This window comes from Rhineura floridana, chromosome 8 (assembly GCF_030035675.1).
Source record: "Rhineura floridana isolate rRhiFlo1 chromosome 8, rRhiFlo1.hap2, whole genome shotgun sequence".
In the NCBI taxonomy this organism is placed as follows: domain Eukaryota; kingdom Metazoa; phylum Chordata; class Lepidosauria; order Squamata; family Rhineuridae; genus Rhineura; species Rhineura floridana.
Window position 1 is genome coordinate 94,664,834 of NC_084487.1, and position 14,838 is coordinate 94,679,671.

Below are 14,838 nucleotides of genomic sequence, written 5' to 3' on the forward strand. Positions count from 1 at the left end.
AACTCAATATTTCTTACTCTTCTAAATATGTGAGCCCATCAGCATTATGCTTGCTTGTGTGGATACAATCTTTATAAAATTCAAGATGTATTATTAATAAGGCATACAAGTTATCTTCCAAGAGCAGGCAGCTATTGTGTAATAGAAGTTCTTATGAAATCTCAATATTTATTGGAAACGATGAGTGTTGGGTTCTGTGTTTCTGGAGCATTGCTAAGAAATCTAGCTGCTGCACTGTATTCCACAAGTTGCCACTAGGAAAGTGCAACATTCAGGTGTGCATGTCATATATACATGGACAGTAGTACAGAGGTGGAAAACGTTGGAAGGATCAGACATATGTGTGGTATAGAAATACATGGAATATAGCAGTGTTAGATCAAATTACACATCAACTTTGGCACTTGCAAGATAGATAGTTAAAGCACAGGTTTTGATGCCATTTGGTGGAAATTCATGACATACATAAATGAAAATGATTTAAGTAGACAATTATCAGTTGTTGCCAGAATAATTTGGTTTTCATGATGATTTTAAGGTAATAACTTGCTGTAAAATATTTTGATTTGTAAGACATACTTGCTGTCTATGTTATTTTCATTGTAATGTGAATAATAATTAAAATATAATTTATTCATTTAAAAAAGAAAAGAAAAAATGTATACATGGATCATTACTGACAGATCCATGTTTACTAGTACAGGATACATTATTCTAGACAGTTCCAATAATTAAATTAGCGAGATAAAGTAGTAGATTGAGGTTCAAATATCCAACACTCAAATAGGCTTTTATTGTGATAAAAAGTATATTGTGTTTTCAGCCTGTGGTTTCATGCAACAACCACCAGAGGATTAGTTTTGTGGAGGTACAATGGCCCGCCAATAATTACACTGTCATACTGTAACATACAGAGTTGCCATGAAGATAAAAGTGAGGAAAAACCTCGACTAGACTCCACAAATTCCTTGAAAATGGGCTAGATACAAGTGAAATAGATATGTTATTAAACTGTATTTTTATGCATAAGTTACCAAGAAACTTGGTTCAGCTGGAACTCTACACATGCCTCAGGACTATGTGGTACCATTGCAAAATAGGTATTATATTAATCTCTCTCTCTCTCTCTCTGTGAGAGAGTGAGTGAGTGAGTGAGTGATATTATGGGTGAAATCCAACACTGTAAACAACTTCCATTCGCACAATAGTACTTGACCTTTCCCATCTCTCCCTGTAGCTTCCCCCCCCCAAACCTGCTCCAGAGAGTGCTCCCAACCCTTTGGAGCAGGTTTACAGGGCATGAGAGGCTGCAAGGAGATGAAGCCCCACTGTGTGAATGGAAGTCTATTCTTCTTGCACATGGTCACCAAAGGACACAACCCCATATAACAAAAACAGGGGCCTAAAATTTGGGAGATATCCCACGATGGTAGAATTTATGGATTTATGCTGTGATTCACTATTTAAGCTATATACTGAAGTGTGTGTGTGTGTGTGTGTGTGTGTGCACATACACTCAAGCCATGTTATATTTAACTTGTAACACTTTAACCTAAGAAATGGTTAATCTAAATTAAGTGATCAACCTACTAGAAATCTTTTATATTTGAAATAATTGTTAGGCTTTGGCTCTGCATCCTTGACAATATCAAGTCTGGTATATTAACTTTTTATTATTAAAGATGTTTATATGAAAAATGAATAACATCAAAAGGATTCTAAACGACAAAAGAAAGAAAAGGAAAATTCAAACCCTGTAATTATTGGAGATGTTATAATCAAACCTGAGTCTAATCATTTTGTTATTCTTGGTTACAATAATAATTTGCAAATCATATCTATTTCTATTTTTAGGTATCATACACAGACAGCCAAAAAGGGAATCAAACTTCACAGGGTCTTATGAGTAATACTTATAGATGACGGAGGATATTGTATACTAGTTTGAATTGTATAAGAATTAATTTTTTGCCATGTTGCATAAAAATCACTTTGTATGTATTAAGTTATTATTATTTTTTTTTTACAATGCAACCAAAAGCATGTTTACTCAATAAAGAGTTCAATCTCAGGTTCTTTGTTAATCAGCTTCACAACAGTATATATCATTAGAAATAACTTTCAGCCAATGAAAAGGATGCTTACCACTCTCATTAAGTTTTGGTTGTCCACGAGGAACACCATTTTCTTCTAACACTGCCATATTTATATCCAACAAAATGTTTCCCATCATAACACAGGCACCTTCCCCATCAGCTGTAGATAGCTCAATTAGTGAAGATGAAAGTGGCCTATAAAGTTCATCATTTGGAAGAACATGACAATATAGTGGTCCTAAGCATCCACTAATATTGATATCTGTTACATCCTCAGAAGTCTTTCCCGAAAATGTAGTACAAAACATTGCAATGCTTTGTGAAAATCCTCTATATTCCTCAATTGCTGTCTGCTGGAGGGCAGTTTACTGCAGACTAAATCAGATTCCAATGAAAGTGGGCCACATGGTTCCTGCAAAACCTTTAAAAAACTAATTCTGATAAATCCCCATTTTCATCCCAACCATTATGATGGAAGCTCAGTAAATCTAATTGCTTCACACTGAAGAGACTTTCCCATTACTAACAAGAAGAAAAACACAAATCCCAGGAAATTACAGGCTAATGCATTTTACATAACCAGTAATGCCAATTCGTTTAATCCCACAATTTTTACTATGCAATGTTATCCAAACCTTTCAACAATAGGTTTTTATTTACTTTTACTGTTTTTAGTTACTGGTTTTTACTTACTTTGAAACAAAACGTCTACTGCATATTTGTGCAACTATTCAACTGTTGAGGCGTGTACCAATCAAGGTAGAGCACCATGTCTAACCCTTCAAAAGAAGAAACTTTTGATTTTGGCTCATGACTTAGCAGCTGAAACATATGAGCAAACTCTGCAGACAACAATCTAATATTAGTATGCCAAATGGTTTAAAGCTGACTTCTTAAACCATTCCCATATTAATCAGCATATGCTAAGAAGAAAAGTTTGTCACTACTACATCAACATTTGCTTGCTGATTTTTATTCTCACTCCTTTATACCATTGCTCTTGGACCTTTTGCACTGCAGTTTTAAAGCACAACTGAGCAATCCTACAGATAATCATAAGCACAACAGTACACTGCATATTTAATGTATGCATAAATACTCAAGTAGACGATTAAATTTATGAGTGATGAGACAGGAGTAAGTGAAAGATGCCGAAAGATGAATCAACAAAATTTCATGGTTACTGCAAGCAAAAAAAAAAAAATCTTACCATTTGGTAGATCTCTCCTTTTCTCTGTTAAAAAGGAAAAAAAAATTATTCTATTCATGCACAAAACTGAATATTAGAGCATTTCTCATAGCCCCCTGAGACTTGTTATATGTGAATTGTTTCCCTATTCATGTTTGTCTATTCATATTTCAGACTTTGCTTTAGAAGGATGATTGTTGAAGAGGAAAAAGCTAACCAAACTTTCATTCATTTAACTTTCCTCTAATGGCCTACGGATGACCTCAAATCTTTGAAATAATCTCTCAGCCAGGCTGCCATTGCTCCAGTTTCAAGACTGGCTTAGAAAGTCAGGCTCTTGATGTAAATCACAATTAAAAGTGGTATTCAAAAAAGAATGTGCTATTAGATTTCTTCAATCTTTTTTCAAAATCTCTTAGATCTAAAATACACTGCTTATCCTGCACTCTATTACTCTCAGTATTTCAAGAGGATAAAAATAAAACTTGAACTTAAGTAATTCTGGCCAAGTAAATAAAATGGCATTGAACGGACAGTGGTTAAAATTCTAGCAGAAATGTTTTGAATGAAATAAACCATTCTGACAATTACCTAATCATCTAACGTAAGATCTGAGCATATTAAAGCTTACAATTTTTCTCCATGTTAAAGGAGGTAAGAGTAAAATGTATGAAATTCTGTGAGTACAAGAAAAGTGTGTTAAAATACAACTGATGCATTTTAAAAAAACCAAGCTGATATTTTAGACCCAAGAATAATGATACTAATATCATAATGAATGTGTTTGCAGAGTTTGGAGGTGTTATGATTAAATGTAACACTGGCATATTTACAGTATTGAAATGCATATGGGTAATGTGTAGCAAATAAGTACACTGGCTAGTAGCCAATGGTGTTTATTGGCTGACATAAGAACTTCTATCAGTGGAATAGGGAAGGAATACGTTTTCAGCTATTTTCCTTTCCCCCCCCCACCTGTGGCTCCTCAACTCACCCTCATTAAATTTGCCCCAATGGGTTGGGAGACCTTCCAGAGAAGATTTGGAATGGGGCATAATGGATTGTGTGCTGGGGGAAAACTGCTTCCTTCTCACTCTGCAGACAGAAGCCTTACGGTCAATTAAACATCATTGGATACAAACCATTGTAATTGTTTCCCCCCCTAATAAAAATGATAAAATATGCTTCCACAGAATGTTCCTTTTTAAAATATAGACACTAAATCTGAAGATAGGTTTTGCCTTTAATAATTAAACATTTTTTAAAATAGAGAACTGCAAGTGTAGCATTCCTTCAACACATTTTTAACTACAGAAAACTGTCAGTTATGTATTAAACTAGAAGACACAATCAACTGTTTGGCTTTCATTTCAATTTGGTAACTATGCAGTCCAATATTAAGTTTGCATCCCTCACTTTCAGAAGATGATACACTAACATTGTTTTCTATTTATCACTTTAATTCGAACCAATTCCACAAACTTGTTAACTAATATTCAATCTGCTACTGTGCTTTTAAAGCTGCTTTGTTTATTAATACTGTCACTTTATTCCTTGCCACCCTGACAGTTTTCATGCTTAAAGCTGGAGTACAGTACTTAATTAAAATACCCGATAGGCTTTCTTTCCTCATTTACACTGAATAAGTATTGTGGAGGTTAAAGGTTGCTGCTATTTAAAACTATGTACTAAAGCTCCTTAAACTGCGCAAACACAACAGCAATGTGAAAGGTGAGAAACTGTCACACCAGTTACTGCTTTACTCTTGCTTCAAAGCCCTCCATCCTCTTGAAAACCTACTGGACCCAATCAAAGTGGAACACAGCAAACATGTACTGTATGCTCCCATCATAGAGGCTTACAGGTAAGCAAGCATGTAAAACAGGATATGAGGGTGTTTTTGGGCTCTGATTACCTCACATGGGCTAAGTATTTCTTATAGGCTCTTCCAACTCTGTTCTATGAGTACTCCCTCCATATAAAAAGGCTTCTGACACATTAAAAATGCATATTTAAGAGGTTGTTGTCCCTGACATTTAGTTTTTGGGAAGTCTGGAGTTTTCTGTATAGAGGAGCATTCCATAATGGCGGTCTACCACCTGGAGTTTGAAGTAATTACAGCCCAGATGCAGGCATATCTCCTTATCTGCTTTTTGTAATAAGCAGGCCTTAGTATCATACAGCAGCTTGGAAAAGACACTGGATGCACTGTCCCAGCTCTCAGATTTAACTCCATGGGCCTTAAGACTACCTGTCTGTCAACTAACTTTTATGTTATAGTAGCAGCTGTATTATACAATGCACTACAAATCAAATTATGCATTCCAGGCTGCCTTGTGAGACTAGAAGAGTCACACCAATAATTTATTCTAGAACAAGAATTACATCCAGAAGCATAGTATAGACTAAGGACTCCATCTGGTGGTTTAACAGAGAAACAATTACTGTCATAAGTCAAGTCCAACTGCAGGATTACCCTTGCATGCATAAAAGCCAATAATAAATGCCCATGTAACATAGTATTGATTTTAAAATAAACATCTGAATCATATACTGTATGACAGGCATGGAGAAAGAAGAAAAGAGCTCTCTCTTTGCACCAACGTTTATGAAGCCAAAGGATGCTAGGCCATCTGGTCTGGTTACATATATTCTTCTATGAACCAAGTCTAATCACGAACAAGGCATTAACATCAAAGGATTTCTACACACATACCAAAGCAGCCAGCTTTGGTTACCTGGCCTGCCGAACACTCTCCATGCATGTGCAGAACCCTACTTAACATTCCAAGCCAGAGAATAAAATCGGGGGATTGGGGCAGAGAATGACTTTTGATTCATAATGTAGCCTAACAATACGAGATGGGCAAATTCAGGTAATTGCATGCTTCAGAATTATCTTGAATATAACATGGATAAAATGACATGTAAACTGGAAGATCAGAGAACCAGCAGGAATTCCAGCTATTGCATGGCAATTTTAACCACCTGCTAACATCACAATCATAGATGCTGACTATAGCTGTGATCCTATCAATTTGCACATTATGTATATTTGGGGAAGGTTGCTAATGTTCCCAAATATACAGCGTACAAAATGTAACCGAGATAGTGTTTATTCAGTGAACAGCAATAGGTACTTCATCAACTTAACAAAACAAATGGGGTTTACAGCAAAGTGTTGGAATACGTTCTCACTTCTAATAGGACTGCTCCTGCTGTTCAGGATTTAATGTCCCCCTCCAGCAGCCCATTCAACCTTCTTCCCCCAACCCATTTTCTTTCACAAATGACACTCAACATCATGCAGCTGCTGAGCACACTTGTTCCTCACTGGGTTGTTTTTTGTTTTTAGTTTGCTGTTCCTTTAGATGGTTTGCACTTCTGCACCTATTAAAGTTCCCCCAAGACTGGTGATACCTCCCCCTTGTTTCTCAGTTGCTCTATATTATGGTTCCATTTCTGTTGGCACCTACCACTCAAGTTCATTATTAGAAAACATGATAGCATTGAGGGCTTCAACCCTGTAAAATACTGTGTACACTGAATCTCATTGTATAACAGAAACCTGTGGTCCTCCAGTTACTGGTCGACAACTCCTGTCACTTCTGACCGTTGGCCATTGAAACTGGCAAGACCAGCCCCGTTCTAGTGAATGCACAGGATTGAGGGTTCTTGCTCTCTCCCCTTTGCTCATTGGCTGGGACACATGGGAGATAACATCCAACATCATCTTGGGAGGCCACAGGTTCCCAACTCCTGTGGTATGAAATCCTACTGGTGTTAGTTTTGATTGCTACAAACACGAACATTTTCTCCTAGGTTCTACACAAAGAAAAAAAGTATTGAAAAACTGTATCTACCAGATTTTCGTTGTCGTCGTCCAAGTAAGTCTGTTATTGTCTTCTGGAATTTTTTAGCCTCTTCTTCGTTAGCAAAATTAAGACCCACCTGACATGTCTGAAAAACAATTATTTTCCTATGAGCATAACTTTTTGAAGAAATTGTATGAATTGTTTGTAATCTTAAGATTTTTATCCTGTTGAGCTGCTTTGAGACTTTTTCTTTTGTAGAAAGAAACAAATGTCATTTTTATAACAAAATGTGCTTTAGCCCCATTGAAACCAAAGGAAAGGTTTTAGTTGAGAGCTTAACTACTACTGATTTCAACATGAATTAGGTGTGCCTAACTTTTCTCCTGAATTTTACCCATGAGGTTATAAGCCAAATGAAAACAAATCTGTAAAAATAAATTGTACTGCATTGCATAAATTGAACTGCATTGTCAGGAAATAATTTCAATTTGCACAGTTCTTCTATTACTTGGAGTAGACAATAAAAAGGAGACTTGCAGGTGCAAATATACTTGACAGCACAACAAAATCACCAATATTTTATGGGTTTTCAAGAGAAAGAGAAAACTATGCAAAACACAATGAAATACTTACATCTCCACCAAAGGTATGAAAATATGCTCTAGGACTATTATATACAAAATTATTATACAATTCTTGTTCCCACAATTGTTTTCCATCCTAAAAAAAAGGGAAGAAAAAAGACACTTTGAAAGAAGTGGACGCTGCCACATTTCTGCATGTTAGCAGACTTTCTCAGATGATGGCATGTTACAGATTCTTAGGAGAGGACTCCATGCTATCTTCCTGGAAAGCAAAGTGCAAGCACTATTCTGAAGAACAGCCATAAACTTGCATTGTTTCTTGGCAACCTGCAACTTTGCAATCATTTTTATATCATGGGTTTTGAAGTGGGTAATTGCATGTGTGTTATACATCCAAATGTTAACAGCTCAAAACAGTTTTTCAGATTGACCTTTTCTTCAGTGGTTTTTGTTGCCAGACAGGCTGCTGCATGGCTTCTTGTCCTTTCAGCTGTGAGAACTTCTATAGCAAGATCAAGAAGCAAAGCTCTGGCTTTCCACATGGTTCTCTCCCATGTATGCATCTTTCTTCAGAACCGTGAGTTATTTCTTTTTAAGTGTCACCAACATGAACCACAAAGCCAAAACATATCACACATTCATTTCTTTTTCTACAGTTTCATAACTCTTTAATACATAAAGTAACTGCATGTTATTCAACACATTAACAAATTAAGACAAACAAATATATATTGGAGATGCCAAAAGAAAGAGATCCTCACCTTAATATCATATATTCTGATAAAATAAGACCTTTGTGGATTGTCTTTTACAAGGCAAGCTACACCACAGCACTTCTTAGACCACATGGTATTGCGATCTGCTGCGTAAATCTGAATAATTGCAGAACACATTGTCTAAAAAGAAGAAAAGTTTTGTTAAGACTAAGACTTAGAGCTCATCATGCTATCTTCTGTATAAGCATATAATCATTCATGAAGTTAGGCTTAACTTGTTCCCTTCATTAGTTATTAGAAATAATGTTTGTTTTGGCTAATAGTAATTGAATTCTAACCAGTCATTACCTGTAACAAATATGAAGAGGCAGCTGCATTGACCTGTTTAAAATCCAGCGATTTTAAACAGATATAGAACTATCAATAGTAACATGGAGACCTCTGTTCAAAGGTGCTATAAAATCCCACTTGGATTGTAACTACTGAGTAGCATAGTTTCATAGAAATTCAGCCAGGAATTAATAGTCCAAAGCCAAACATTAATATTCAACAAAAGAAACACTTGTTTAGTTGGCAAGTTATCAAGTTCTTCCATTGTCCTTAAGATGGTGAACATTCACCTTCTCATTTACTGGCAGTAGGAATGTAAGCAAGTCAGATAATACAAAAGTGACATTTCTTAAGTGCTTCAGGAACCCAATTTCCCTCTCACTTTTCCTTATGACATTGAACAATTGCATGTTGAAGTATTTCTATTCATATGCTGAAAATAACATTTTACAAAGTTCTCTGCATAACTCCATAAAACACTTTTCATTTCAGGCTACCAATGATAATAAAATTTAAAATTAGAATCCAACATGACTGAGGGCTACCGGCCCTTAGGTCAACAATTAAAAAGGAACAGTCTTTTTTTTTTGTAATATATCCCTTATTACCAGGGGTACAAAATTTCTCAATATTTAGGAGCCAACTAGGAAGAAGTGAGACAGACCTGGAGCAACAATAAGAGGAAATGTCTCGCTAGGATCCTGCCTGCTCTTTTCTTCCTTCTTCCCTCTCCCCATCCTAACAAGAAATGCTTAAAGTGAAAGGTGTCAAGACTCATCCTTACCAGAAGAGTATACCCTCCAATTTGAGAGCCCTTCCCCCAAGTGGCTGCTAGTTACGAAGAGTAACTAAAGGTGCCATCCAACTTGCATTTATGCTGGGCTAAGGGGAGTTTGATGTGGTGGATCTCTGGCTGAGTCAGTTGGCTCCTGGCTCAGTCAGGCTACCCCAGCGTTAAGTCCCTCAGCCTCGTTCAGCCAGCCCAGCCCAGCCTGCAAAAAGGGGCATTCTAGGGGTGAGACAGGCAAGGGGCCGAGGTAAGACGATTTAGGCCATATCCAACTCATGTTCAGAGCGCTCCTGCTGGTCCCAATTCAGGCAAAAGTTACGCTGAGGAAAAGGTCAGTCTAAGAAAATTAATACAATAGAAGTCAATGGAGAGAGTTTACTCCCTAGTGGGGGTACTTGACAGAGCAGGCGTTTACTTTTTGGTCCCTGTGCGCAGCTCCCCGCTGAGCTCCTGAACGGCTACTGAATATGGTGGAACTTTACATCAGTTTCTGTTGCACCACAACCACTAATACCAGCTTCTCCTGAGTTGGATTTCTCTGCCTGGAAGCCCAGCTGTGGAGGCAGCTGGTCCCACAAAGAGCAGTGCAGATAAGTGAAAAAAATCTGTTCCCCACCACCCGCACCAGGGACTAATTTCTCAGGTGGCAGAGGGTAACCAAATAATTATTTTCCAACCCTTATTATGTTTGCTTCTGTTTTATAAAAGTCAAACATTTACTACACTGCAGATTATAGACCTCACTGCAACTCTGGTTCTGCAAGACTGGACAGCATATGCTATTTGTACTCTCTTCTTTCACGGTTCACTGAAGTCTAGACATTACTGGCAGAATCTGAGATATAGTTAAAATAGGCTTTCCCTCTCCTAACCATTGTGATACTGTATAAGTAAGTATACCTGAACATCAGTCTGCTGATCAAGAGAAATGACCATTGGAAGAGTTTTTAATTATGAGGCCAACCTTCAATCTTGGTTCCCTGCCAAGCACCCTCACAGAGGACACAGTTTGCATGCAGTTGTCCTCCTCCTCAACCCTCTTGCATTCACAAGGTGATGTGCAACAAATGTTACCATAGAGCCCCTTTCTCTGGAGCAGTCACACTGGTATTCCACATGCCACCACTGGGACAGAGATCCCCCAACTGCTGGCATCTACGTTAGCTTGGTCACCATGGTCTTGGCACTGGTCCAGACTGCAATGCACTCTATGTGGGGCTTTTCTTGGGCTTAACCTGGAAGCTGCAGCTTGTAAAAAATGCAGCACCTAGGTTCTAGACTGAGGTATCCCATCAACACTATATAACACCTCCGCCAATATGCTACTGGGTGCAGTTCAAGGCTTTGCGTTTAGCATTTAAAGCCCTATATAACTTGGGACCAAAGGGGAGTGGGGACTCCCTGTGTGGCTCCCCTCTGTGCTCTGGGGTGGCTCCTGTGTGGGCAGTATACCCACTGGGATGGCAGGTTGCCAATACTACTCTGGGCAACCCCGTTCTGCCTGATTCACTCAGCATACTACTGTTGGAGAACTGTAGTTACAGAAAAGTCACCACAAGAGATTCCTGTGAAGGGACTGTCCCCATACAGGGTGCAGGTCTGGTACTAAAGGTGGCCCCGAGAAAAAGCAAGGATGGAGTGAGGCTGGCCAATAGTTGTCATCGGTAGAAGATGTAGGACATGGAGATTGGAGGGGGTAGGTGGGCAGGGAGATGGTTATTCATCCTCCACCGGGCATGTGACCTGCACTCTGCACAGCTCCTGCAGAGGACAGTGGTAGCTCCATCCAGTGCAGATGGAGTGTGGTCATGTTGAGGCTGGCCATTTATGGCAAAAGATGTTGACTGTCTGGAACCTGGCCCTGCAGACGATCCAGGAGGGTGTTGGGAAGGCAGTGATGCAGCTTAGTTGATACCTACTTCCATGGAGGGATGTGTGGTACAGTTGATGGGTGCTTCACAGCCTTTCTGACCTGTACTGATTACCTTCTGTGAGGCCTGATGGAAGCTTGCCATGAACTGACATCACTTGGTGGAGGTGATGGCTAAGTTTAATGTGCATTGGATAGTAACTATCATATTATAAAAATAAATTAGCATCAGTATTTTTATAAAACAGGTTAATTCTAAGTTCCTTATTTTGTATGGAGACCTCCACATCAAAAAAATGAACTTTATATTGATTGTAACTCATATCAAATTTGATGGTCTCATGAACTCCACTGGCGTACTGTAAAAACTCTTCAAGAGTCTCTACTGGACCCACCCATATCATAAATATATCATCCAAGTACCTCTTATATAACATAATATACTTTAAAAATATATTTCCTTCCTGTCGGAGGTGATTACATTCAAAATAATCCATATATAAATTTTAGAATCAAGCAGAACTACAGGATGTTTTAATACTGGTGCAGTCTTAAAAAGCAAATAATTTTATTGAGTAAGTGAGTTAGATAAGTTTGTCATACCAATATTTTTTTTACTTCTTTATTTTAATTAAACTGAATGTTGAGCATATTGGATTTTTATTGTTTACATATTTACTTTTTATATTAGGTTCTAACTGAAGGGATAGTCCTGTAATGTCCACAGAGTTTGAGAACTTCTCTGTCTATACACTGTGGGGTAACATTCAGCAAATTACCAGTCTATAGCTCTGTAGATTTACAGGGTGAGTGTATGTAAGGTCCTATCCAGACTTTTTATTTGGATCAATATTTTATTTCCAGTATGTAAATACTACATTTTTTTATCTCTGCAGGAGCTGCATCTTGAATTACATTATCATATTTAATGTTAAACTATATAGTAGTTGTTCATACATGTGTTGACCACTGAAGAAGTCCATGCCCAAACATGCTTGGTCACATTTTTAGGTATTTCAGTTTAGAAGCTGTTTTTGTATTGGTTACATACTTGTGATATTTTACCTGAACAGTCATTGCTGTATATATTGATTACATCTACTTTTGATTAATCAGCTGCAATAGCGATATATTTCTCTTTAAAATAATTTTCTACCAAGTATCCACACCTTCATTACTGGCAGTCTCTAGTTTTTTTTCTGGTTCCCAATTCTTTTTTCTTTTCACTTTTCAGTTTGTTGGGACAAACCTTTTGGTTTCCTTTGACTGCTGTTGCTGTGCCCATGTGGCTGGCGTACCCATTTTCATGCTTACAATAAAGCTTTCTTTTGTACTGGCCGGTGCATGTTGCTATGATTCCTTGATGTAGTGCCAGCTGCATGTGCAGGGATGCATGAGGGCACTACGATCACTGTGCACTTGAGGTATCAGTGAGTCCATGTGCATTGGTGTAGCACTTGGGCACATTTGTTATGCATGTCAGTGATTGGCTGTGGGGGAGGGAGTACAGCAGACATGGGATTGGATGGAGTTGGCATAGCTATGAATGCCATGGGCTTGCATTCGCAGCCTGGTTTGCAAAACAGCATTTACTATATATGCTCTTGGATTAATACTGAACTACCAAAAAAAATCCCACTCGCACATTTTCTCAAGCTCAAAACGAATTATAAGGATGCACTGCCCTTGTCCACATATAACGCAAAGCCAAACCATACCATAGTGCAAATGGGCAAACATATGGGTTCACAAGAGAAGACTGGCTGCTTTGCTCCTCGTCAGTTGTTTTGTTGTTGTGCTGAGCTGACCCACGGTTTGGCTTAACGTGTCATCCAAACCCAGGCTTGTGGTATAGCTCTTTCCAGACACACCACAAGTTGTAAACCATAGGACAAACCTTGGTTACAGCTCATAATTTGTCTGGCGACAGGTAAACTATAAGCTTTGGTTTGGATGTTAAGTCAAACCATGGCTTAGTTCAGCACAGTCGAGCTGTCCAGGAGCCCATGTTTGCTTGTTTGCATTAAGCCATGGTTTAGTTTAGCGTTACGCGCACCAGGCCATATTCAGCAAAGCTAAAGAAGGGGAAAGAGTGAATGAAGAAGAATTCTGCAATTAGGAACAACAGTTTGTGCTCTGGGCTAGATTCTAGCTAGCTTAAATCACTTCTTCAACCTTGGGTCCCCAGATGTTGTTGATGAGCGTTGTAGTCCGACATCTGGACCCAGACCCAAAGTTGAAGAACATTGACATAAACAAGGTAATTCTTGGATTCTTTGAACCATTTTTTATAGGAAAGCGGAAAAAAGTTATAATTTTAACCTGACGAACTAGCAAAACATACTATTTTAAACAAGTGCAAGCAAAAGGTTGTTGTCATATAACAGGGCTCTGCCACCTCCTTCCTGCTGCAGTACTGTTTGAAAAGCACTTCTGTGGATCAGTAAGCCAGAATGGTATAGAATGTAGAGCAGGGAGCTACAATTAGAAAGAAACCTGCAGAAAATGGAGACATCCCTACCCTTGCATGATCAAGGTTTCATGTTGCAGCTAATACATTTTTACAAATATTTCAGTACCTTCTGGTATACTGCAATACTGAGACACATTTCAATATTTTCAGAAGTATATTTCAGTACCCAATAATGAGTGTCAAATGTCTTACTGGTATTTGTAAGCTGCTCTGCGAGTCTTTTCTCAGCTGAAGAGAGGAGTAAAAAAAGAATATTTTTAAAATGGAAATTATGTATTTCAAAGAGGGGAAATGACATTTCCTAAAAGCACACTTGAGGCTTTCATACTGAAAGGAAATTCAACTTGGTTTCAAAAACATTTACTGTTTTATTTAAGCTAATTTTTGTTCTTCTGTCCTAATTAAAGTTTGGGCAGACCTTTGTTATATACTTTGATTATGCAATTTGCTCAACAGATCATAGGGATACATTTTGAAAGGACATTCAAGCCATAAAATATTTAGATTTTGGCTAAAAAAATCTGATCTGTATGAGGGGTCTAACTGACTTTGAAAGGCACACATTTGAAAATATGCTAACACTTGCCAATGTCCACTAGCTTTGACCATCTAAACCTGGGGTAGCCCTCCAGATGTTATTGGACTACAACTCTCATTATGCCTGCTCATATTGCCTAGGGCTTATGGGAGTTGCAGTTCCAACATTTGTAAGTCGTTGGCTACCCCTGATCTAAGCCTACTCTGGATTGAAAGAATCAAATAATCAATATGCTGCTCACTGCTATTACCTTAATTCTTATGTATCTTCTAATAAAAGCTTGCAGTTCAATAAAGATCACAAAAACAAGTAGTGACACTAGACACTCCTCTCCAGCACTTTTTTGTAAGTTAAAATGTAAATGTATATATTTAACATTATACTTGACTGGGAACTGGAACTGCTTAGCAGTAACCAATAAATAGAAATCTTTCATA

The 14,838-nt window shown here is 37.9% G+C and overlaps 1 protein-coding gene across 3 annotated transcripts in view; it reads right to left on the minus strand.

Moving 5' to 3' along the window:
- Positions 1–14,838, minus strand: part of WASL (WASP like actin nucleation promoting factor) — a 45,976-nt gene that overhangs the window by 13,437 nt on the left and 17,701 nt on the right. For 2 of the 3 annotated variants that reach the window (XM_061640168.1, XM_061640169.1), the window contains exons 2-5: positions 8,446–8,580; positions 7,734–7,820; positions 7,149–7,245; positions 3,307–3,330 (exon numbers count right to left, since the gene is read on the minus strand). In XM_061640168.1, coding sequence (XP_061496152.1) covers positions 3,307–3,330; positions 7,149–7,245; positions 7,734–7,820; positions 8,446–8,580 — 343 coding nt within the window. The remainder of the gene's footprint in view (positions 1–3,306; positions 3,331–7,148; positions 7,246–7,733; positions 7,821–8,445; positions 8,581–14,838) is intronic. The other variant, XM_061640170.1, reaches the window with a different exon arrangement.